General features: G+C 44.2%; 2 protein-coding genes and 1 long non-coding RNA gene across 4 annotated transcripts; all 3 read right to left on the minus strand.

Annotated features, from left to right (window-relative positions):
* Nucleotides 1-734: 734 nt before the first annotated feature.
* LOC125561902 (processed variable antigen-like) lies at nt 735-1,295 on the minus strand. Its single transcript, XM_048726705.1, has one exon. It carries the CDS (start codon nt 1,293-1,295, stop codon nt 735-737), a length of 561 nt encoding a protein of 186 aa, XP_048582662.1.
* Nucleotides 1,296-2,058: 763 nt separating this feature from the next.
* LOC125556675 lies at nt 2,059-2,891 on the minus strand. Its single transcript, XR_004295836.2, has 2 exons — nt 2,684-2,891; nt 2,059-2,251 (listed from the first exon to the last, which is right to left on the minus strand). It is a non-coding gene; the product is annotated as an uncharacterized LOC125556675 (long non-coding RNA).
* A 1,501-nt stretch (nt 2,892-4,392) lies between these two features.
* On the minus strand, nt 4,393-9,412 carry LOC5511334 (RILP-like protein 1). 2 transcript variants are annotated; one of them, XM_032380595.2, is made up of 6 exons: nt 9,026-9,412; nt 8,278-8,398; nt 6,516-6,643; nt 5,770-6,281; nt 5,351-5,440; nt 4,393-5,245 (listed from the first exon to the last, which is right to left on the minus strand). In XM_032380595.2, the coding sequence occupies exons 1-6, from the start codon at nt 9,284-9,286 to the stop codon at nt 5,221-5,223; spliced, it is 1,137 nt and encodes a 378-aa protein (XP_032236486.1). In that variant the 5' UTR covers nt 9,287-9,412; the 3' UTR covers nt 4,393-5,220. The 2 variants fall into 2 exon arrangements, with proteins under 2 accessions (XP_032236486.1, XP_001631749.1); XM_001631699.3 differs by having other exon boundaries at nt 6,516-6,646; nt 9,026-9,411.
* Nucleotides 9,413-9,450: the final 38 nt, after the last annotated feature.

Consider the following 9,450-nt stretch of genomic DNA (forward strand, 5'->3'; position numbering starts at 1 on the left):
CATAGACTCACTTGTCTCCCCTACCCCCATAGACTCACTTGTCTCCCCTACCCCCATAAACTCACTTGTCTTTCCTACCCCCATAGACTCACTTGTCTCCCCTACCCCCATAAACTCACTTGTCTCCCCTACCCCCATAAACTCACTCGGCTCCCCCACCACCATAGACTCACTTGTCTCCCCTACCCCCATAAACTCACTTGTCTCCTCTACCCCCATAAACTCACTTGTCTCCCCTACCCCCATAGACTCACTCGGCTCCCCCACCACCATAGACTCACTTGTCTCCCCTACCCCCATAAACTCACTCGTCTCCCCTACCCCCATAAACTCACTTGTCTCCCCTACCCCCATAAACTCACTCGGCTCCCCCACCACCATAAACTCACTCATCTCCCCTACCCCCATAAACTCACTCGTCTCCCCTACCCCCATAGACTCACTCGTCTCCCCTACCCCCATAAACTCTCATCTCCCCCACCCCCATAAACTCACTCGTCTCCCCTACCACCATAGACTCACTTGTCTCCCCTACCCCCATAGACTCACTTGTCTCCCCTACCCCCATAGACTCACTCGTCTCCCCTACCCCCATAGACTCACTTGTCTCCCCTACCCCCATAGACTCACTTGCCTCCCCTACCCCCATAAACTCACTTGTCTTCCATCCCCCTATAGACTAACTTGTCTCCCCTACCCCCATAGACTCACTTGTCTCCCCAACCCCCATAGACTCACTCGTCTCCCCTACCCCCATACTCACTCGTCTCCCCTACCCCCATAGACTCACTTGTCTCCCCTACTCCCATAGACTCACTCGTCTCCCCTACCCCCATAAACTCACTTGTCTCCCCTACCCCCATAGACTCACTCGTCTCCCCTACCCCCATAGACTCACTCGTCTCCCCTACCCCTATAGACTTACTTGTCTCCCCTACCCCCATAGACTCACTTGTCTCCCCCACCACCATAGACTCACTTGTCTCCCCTACCCCCATAAACTCACTCGTCTCCCCAACCCCCATAGACTCACTCGTCTCCCCTACCCCCATAGACTCACTTGTCTCCCCTACCCCCATAGACTCACTCGTCTCCCCCACCACCATAGACTCACTTGTCTCCCCTACCCCAATAAACTCACTCGTCTCCCCTACCCCCATAGACTCACTCGTCTCCCCTACCCCCATAGACTCACTTGTCTCCCCTACCCCCATAGACTCACTTGTCTCCCCTACCCCCATAAACTCACTTGTCTTTCCTACCCCCATAGACTCACTTGTCTCCCCTACCCCCATAAACTCACTTGTCTCCCCTACCCCCCATAGACTCACTCGTAGCCCTCCTACCACCATGAACTCAATTGTATTGGCATCAATAGTCTGATGTCGCATGCGCGCGCATTTTCACGAGAACTGAGTACACATCCAGTGACCAGTGAGGATCTCAAGAGGACTTGCATGAACTTCTTGCGGAAGTTTGATAACGACCACCAAAGAAGCGCCAAATCTCGATCCACCTTTGAACCTTCAAGACAATTTAAGATTTTCCGGGTTAATCTTCCGGTGTTGTCAATTACCTTTTTTCCTATGGTGGATCTTATTTCCTGTAAAACCTCTGAAACACGCGCTGATATGACGACTAGTTTGCATTCAGTCTATGTATAAATCGTCATGGATCTGTTTGAAGTCTTATCGCAAAACTATTATGTACAGTAAAAACAGCAGTTACTTCATATCATTCGCACCTCTTTCCCGATCAAGAACCACCACTTTTTAGATCGAAAATTCTGAATACAGAAACACCGGCGAAGGAAGCACGCAAAAGTGAGAAGAAATCTTTTCCCAAGATGCTTTGTGTACTTTTACGATAAACTTCTGGGTCAAACTGTCTGACGGACTGGGATGTTTGAAAAAGGAAGTGTCCAAAGAGAACTAATTTTTTTCAAATGTGGAAAATAAAGCGCATGATAAGTAGTCGACTCTCCTCTCATAATGTAAACCTATAAATCCCCATAACGCTAAACTCTCAAGCTAAGAGATCTACAAACGAATCATAAAGTAGCGGGCTTGGCCTTTAATCCCGCACACCGCCACATCGCACGTTTGAAATGTAAACAAGCATCGGTGCTTGTGTGTCCGTGATCTCCCTTTGATGGGAACCCTTTGTGTTACAGAAATGTAAGACGTCCCCACTGTGCGCTTCTCCAGCACATTAGCGATATTGTGCTCTGCATATTGTGTCTTTCGCGGTACTACAAAGTAACATTGGTAGCGGTAAATAAACATCGCGTGTAAGGAACTGTTTGTAGGACACTGGTGTATAACTCGATGAGCGAGTTTATAAAAGTAAAAGAACTTAAACTGATAACATGCTAAACGTGTCCTCAAACAAACTTTGATAAAACAATCCAAACTGGGGTTGAATATTTAAAAGTGCATAAAAAGAAGTGTTCAGAGTCGGTTGATTTAGCATTACATGTGCGATGGGATTTCAAAAGAATTACGAATTGGAGGCGAATGTCCCGAGTATGGCCAGGGGATAGTGAAAATACTACTAAATCCTCCCGAATTTTATCACGACTCACTCTCACCGAGTGACCACTGTACCAACGCGCATGGTTTGTAGTAGTATTATAACACACGCTCTAGAAACACGGTCTGAGAGGATAAACAAAGAAACTTACCGCCTATTGAGGTGACTCAAGAAGTGTAAATTCACGGACAACAGTTCCTAAACACTAAGACTTAAAAATTATCCCAAAACGAGGCATCAAAGTGTTAAAACCCCGGACGACTCGCTTGGTTCGTTTCTCTCGTAAGAGAATTCCTTATAAAAAGGTATGCGGTTGAAACACATAGCCGGCTCGGATTACTCTTTGTTTTTTGGATGACGTTTCAGTTGACGGCGGAAAGTATTCTAACGAGAGGTGTTGACAGAAACCCTTGTGCGTCCACTGTGCGTCCACTGTGCGTCTAGTCAATGACCGCGACCAAATCACCGCAGCAGCTTAAGTCGCGCCAAAAATAAGTAAACTGCTACCGAACAAGAGAACGTAGCCGTGGTCTTTTCTTTTATTGTTGCAAAATCAGTAAGATAAACTGGGATGGGAGCCAAACAAAAAGCTTCTACCCGACTGTCTAACTGTGCGTTCGGGGAGAGGCCCGTGGGGAAGGGGGTGGGGGGTGGAAGATAGTATAAATCATTCACGCCAGGATGATGACAGCATGGGATATAGCAAATATCCCCATATGCTCAGCCTATGTGACTATTTTGAAATTTGCGCGTTTTTAACCGCCGTCATACCCTGGGTACCGGGGGCTCGAGCTTTACTCGTTTGCTAACACGCCCGTTGAAAGATGCTCGGATCTGGAATTCTATTTAAACAGGCGAATCAAGGCGATCTACGTATCAGCGCTCGAAGGGAGTGAGTACTTAAAGGGGAGATTTTTTCCCCTTCTCTCTCAAGCCCCGTCTCCCCATTTCCCCAAAACACAGTGAGGAGCTTGACTATTCATCATCTCCTGCCTGCCGCACACAATGGGCCATTTCCACAAGGATTAAGTGACCGCGAAGGCTTTGACAGGCCTAATTCTTTTTAGATAAAAATGTTTTTTTAGAAAGTGCAAGGAGAAAATCTTTCGAGAACAAAACAGGCCAGTAATAACATGTTGGGTGGGTAGTGCCTAGTCCCTATTTACTCAGGCGCGTACACAGGGGGTACGTAGGGTGCGCGCGCACCCAAATTGTGGAGGCAAAAAAGGTTGGGTTCATTTCTTATTAAGGAATCCTTATATACTGTGCTTTTTCCATACGAGACATGACCACGCACCCCCCTTCAGCCAATCCTGGGTAGCGCCTGTTACTTCTAACGTTCATCTTTATATAAAGTGTACAAAATGAGCGCCTCATTTGGGCGAGGCGCTTATTAATAATTCTCCTCTTTGGCGAGAAACTTATCCGGGCGTAACGCGCACACAGAGATATGACATATAGGCTACACTATCGCCATTTACTCAGTTTTTTTAATTAGTATCAATAAAGAATATTATTATTATAAACAAGACGTCAACAACGGTTTTCGATGCTGGCGTTTTTAATAAAGCTTCGACTCTAACTGTATTAGAAGACTTTCGACTTCTGACTATAAAAAAACTTCATATTTGGGAAAAACCACAACTTCTTATTTGTCAAAAACGATACAATACAACACGATACAACACGATACAATACAACACGATACAATACAACACGATACAATACAACACGATACAATACAACACGACACGATACAACACGACACGATACAACACGACACGATACAACACGACACGATACAACACGATACAACACGACACGATACAATACAACACGATACAATACAACACGATACAATGCAATACAATAATCCTTGTTTATCCAGGGTAGCATATTAACCGAATTAACAGTTATCTAACATTTGTCCCTCGTAAGCATTGTAAGCACAAAAAGGAGTGTCACATGCTAGGAGGGGGGCGAAAGGGTTAGCGGTGATGCGGTTTTGCCTTAAATCTGACGCGATTTTCCTTATTTTATTCCACGGTGTACGGTTATTGACTTTTTTTAACGGTTTTGCGGTTTTTATCGTTTTTCTGTGCGGTTTTGCGGTTTTCTGCAAGCAGCGTGTCTCTGGGGGGGATTCCATTCGCCACTAATCACACTATTCCGTTTCTCTATATTTTGTAACAATTAAAAACATATATGTATAAAAATAAAAATATGGAATCAAAAATATATAACGTTTTTAAAGATCATGATCGGAACCAGAGAGATGTGGAGTTTATTGTTCTCGCGTGGCTAACTAATATGACAATATAGCTGTCCCCAGTCCCCAGGGGCTACCAACGACCAACGCATTTGCGACACGTGACGCAAAACTTGAGCTGGTCGTGCACCACGTGATCATCGCACTTGTGATAAACACGTGACATGTTGCACTTGGGCTGGTCTTGTACCACATGATCATCGCATTCGTGATAAACACGTGACGTGTCGCACTTGAGCTGGTCTTGTACCACGTGATCATCGCATTCGTGATAAACACGTGACACGTTGCACTTGAGCTGGTCGTGTACCACGTGATCATCGCATTCGTGATAAACACGTGACACACGTGAGGGGCGGAGTAGCCCATGGCTACAATCTTGGACACACGGGTGACTCAAATCAAACCAGGCAGTTCTACTACTTCCGATTGAATATGCTAAATCTAAAAGCAAGACAACAAAAAGGGTTAAATACAAAAGTGCTATCATTCAAACAAGGGAAAGCGCAATCATTAAAAAAAGGTTAGCCGGTTTATAATTGTTCTCACATTTTGGATATTCCCGATTCTTCCCGTCTGGAGGGTTTCTTGCTTGTCTTTGGGCTTTTTGCTGTTGGTGTTTGTTCCTCGTCCTCATTTCTACAGAAAACATTGAACAAAAAAATACAGCCTTTGGAGTGTTTCTACTTAAAAAAACATTCGGTGCTTATTATGTGTCTCACAAATCCAGTGATTAATAAAGTATGACGTACTTCACAATTATGCCCGAGAAATATGTCCGGGGACACAAAGATGCAGCTAGATCAAATCCTTCTTTCTTCTGAAGCCTTCATCCCCTCTCCTACTTTTCCTTACTGTTCACGCGGATCTTTTCCCGCGTGTACTGCCTTTTTGTACCAATTTAATGTTTGCCCATTTTGTTTGCCTCCTAACAATTCACTCATAAATGAGGTTATTTTTTCACTTACTTAGGTCTATAGTATGCAAGCTCATCCTTCAAGAAGAACACTTCCTCTTTGAGTTGATTTCTTTCGTTTAGAATTTCTTGCAACTCTGCCTTTGTGTATCTCGGTCTGTTTGGATCTAAAGGAGCTGATTTATCCATCCTGCCTTCTTCCCACTCTACTTTTTCTTCATTTTCTCCATTTTCTAAAATTTCCCATTCATGCACTTCAGACGCAACCTTTTCATGTGTTCCATTATTATTTTCTTCTTCCTTATGGCTATTATTTCTTTGATGCAGTTCAGTCAGTTCATTTCCATCATCTTCTTGTTCATAACTGTCATGTATATCCCCTGTTAATTCCTCACTTTCTGATAATCCAATGTTTTCTTTGCCAAGGTCTAATTTAAAAGCCTTAAATTCTGCCTGCAACTCTGCTTTCTCTTTTGCTAACATTCGGATTCTTGTTTGCTTTGCAGAAAGATTCCTCCTCAAAGATTCATTAATGTTGGTCAGTCTGTCAATTTGTTCTTCCATCTATGAAATATCAGAAAAATGACATGATATGGGTGATATAAGGTGAGCAAAAGGAGGTGCTTTCCTCTAATCTCATATATATAATCAAATAGAACAGTGAATCAAACCTCTTTCTCGAAAACCCTTGCTCTCTCCCCTAAGCCCCTCTTATAGGAAATACTGGATCCACCAATGTTAGGGTTAATTTATGTCACTTTTAATCCTTTCTGTATTTCCCCCTTTTAAGATACTCACAGCATCTATGTCGGACCGTTGATTGTCAATCTCAGTGTTTCTGAGCCGTATGGCTTCCCGCTGGGAGTCGATTGTCTCCTTCATTCTTCTCATCACCTCTGCATCACCTGGTGCACTCACATAGGTGGCTGCTGTAAACAAAAATGCTGGAGTTGTGATGCATGATGGGAGAGGCTTGGGGTAAGGTGGGAATAATTTTAGAGTTCTTTGGGTAAGGGTGGTGCGAAAAGGAGCTTTGTGTCCACTGAAGAAGGGTGGGTTTGAAGTCCTGGAGGGAAGGGCGGCAAAACAAAGGTTTAGGTAGGGGAATGAAGTAGAGGAAAAAGGGGTGGGCAGGATGTTAGACTCTTTAGGGGGAGGGAAAGGTAGGATGTTAGACTCTTTAGGGGGAGGGTAAAGCAGGATGTTAGACTTTTTAGGGGGAGGGAAAGGCAGGATGTTAGACTCTTTAGGGGGAGGGAAAGGCAGGATGTTAGACTCTTTAGGGGGATGGAAAGGCAGGATGTTAGACTTTTTAGGGGGAGGAAAAGGCAGGAAGTTAGACTCTTTAGGGGGAGGGAAAGGCAGGATGCTAGACTCCAAGGGGGAGGGAAAGGCAGGATGTTAGACTCTTTAGGGGGAGGGAAAGGCAGGATGTAAGACTCTTTAGGGGAAGGGAAAGGCAGGATGTTAGACTCCTTTATGTAGAGGGGTAAGCAGGATATTAGACTACTTAGGGGAGAGGGGTAGGCAGGGTGTAAAATTCCTTAGGGGAGAGGGGTGGGCATGGTGTAAGATTCCTTAGGGAAGAGGGGTGGGCAGAATGTAAGATTCCTTAGAGGAGAGGGGTGGACAGGATGTAAGATCCCTTAGGGGAGAGGGTTAGGCAGGATGTAAGATCCCTTAGAGGAAAGGGGTGGACAGGATGGGTGGACAGGATGTGAGATCCCTTAGGGGAGAGGGTTAGGCAGAATGTAAGATCCCTTAGAGGAGAGGGGTGGACAGGATGGATGGACAGGATGTAAGATCCCTTAGAGGAGAGGGTTAGGCAGGATGTAAGATCCCTTAGAGGAGAGGGGTGGACAGGATGTAAGATCCCTTAGAGGAGAGGGTTAGGCAGGATGTAAGATCCCTTAGAGGAGAGGGGTGGACAGGATGTAAGATCCCTTAGAGGAGAGGGTTAGGCAGGATGTAAGATCCCTTAGAGGAGAGGGGTGGACAGGATGTGAGATTCATTAGGGGAGAGGGGTGGGCAGGATGTAAGATCCCTTAGAGGAGAGGGTTAGGCAGGATGTAAGATCCCTTAGAGGAGAGGGGTGGACAGGATGTGAGATTCATTAGGGGAGAGGGGTGGACAGGATGTAAGATCCCTTAGAGAAGAGGGTTAGGCAGGATGTAAGATCCCTTAGAGGAGAGGGGTGGACAGGATGTGAGATTCATTAGGGGAGAGGGGTGGGCAGGATGTAAGATCCTTTAGAGGAGAGGGTTAGGCAGGATGTAAGATCCCTTAGAGGAGAGGGGTTGACAGGATGGGTGGATGTAAGATCCCTTAGAGGAGAGGGGTGGGCAGGATGTGAGATTCCTTAGGGGAGAGGGGTGCACAGGATCAAAGTTCTTAAAAGAGGGGAATGGATTGAGGGAGTTGACTTGGCTGATATGCTTGCTTAAGAGCTGTGCCAAGTAATGTTAATAAAAGGTTCTAGCATGTGCCCATGGCTGTGAACTACTCTTACTGTTATATAACTATAATACTGCATGTTGCATAGGTAATCTGGGATCTTACTCAGCTTCTCGTTCATCGAGGCCTGGTATTCCATTCTGAGCTTCTTATTCTCTTCTTTCAGCTTGGCAACCATTGTCTTCAGATTGTTTGCCTCCCCATCAATTTGAGTACTGTACAATTCCTTATATTTGGACAAAAATGTGCATTATTCATGCTGTATTTTTAAAAGAATATTTATTTATTTGTTTACTCATATTTTACTTTGTAAATCCCTTCAGCAAAGCTGATATAAATGGATGACCTGGATAACAAATTTATTAGGAAAAGAAAAATGTATTTCCCCCTCCCCCGAAAAAAAATATATAATGTATACGCTACAATTTTACAATTTTACAATTTGAAAAATATAAAAACTAACAAATTAACACCTAAATCTAAACCGCACGTGTATCTAGTTTACACTTTTTTGATTTGCGAAATACTAAGGATGACTTAAAAAACAAGTTAGCTTTAATGATATTTTAACTTCGCCGCCAAAATTAAAGCCCGGCCTTTGTTTCGTTTGCTCGTTCTAGGATGAAGCCAGAATTCTGTGTAAACAAACGAACTTGGTGAACTTTCATCCGTCCTTGAATCCACGTGAGAAGCATTGGACTTTTGCTTGATGAAATCATCTGATAATACTCACGGGGAAACAAGCCTTTTTGTATGGGGAAACGAAACTTGTCTAAAGGAATTCATGTAGTTGTTTATACTTCGATACAATGGAGTAAGTATAATAAAATGTGCTGATTACAATACCACATACCTCATCTAGTTTTCGGCGTTGGCTTGCCTCTTTTTTTATTTCCAAATACAATCTCTCATTTTCCATCTTCAACTCAGCAAACTCGAGTTTTTCGTTCTCTCTCTCGCTGACGAGAATTTCTAGTTCTTCGAGAACCCTGACGACCTTCGGCATTAAATCCAGCACTGCTTCATGGCCATACTGATCGATTATTTTCTCGATGTCCTGCCCGATGACTGAAGCCTGCTCATACACATCCGCAGTGCTTAAATCTAGAGCCATTATAGAAAGAAATATCTATAAACCTTTAGAAACCAAGCGCAAAAAGAACATTCACGATTAAACATAAGTCTATCTTTAGAAGGAAATCACAGGACCTCTCCTTCCTGTCAACTTGTTGCGTTTGTCATTTTGACTCTTATGATTGGCTGCGAGTGAACATAGGT

This window comes from Nematostella vectensis, chromosome 4, assembly GCF_932526225.1.
Source record: "Nematostella vectensis chromosome 4, jaNemVect1.1, whole genome shotgun sequence".
Lineage (NCBI taxonomy): Eukaryota > Metazoa > Cnidaria > Anthozoa > Actiniaria > Edwardsiidae > Nematostella > Nematostella vectensis.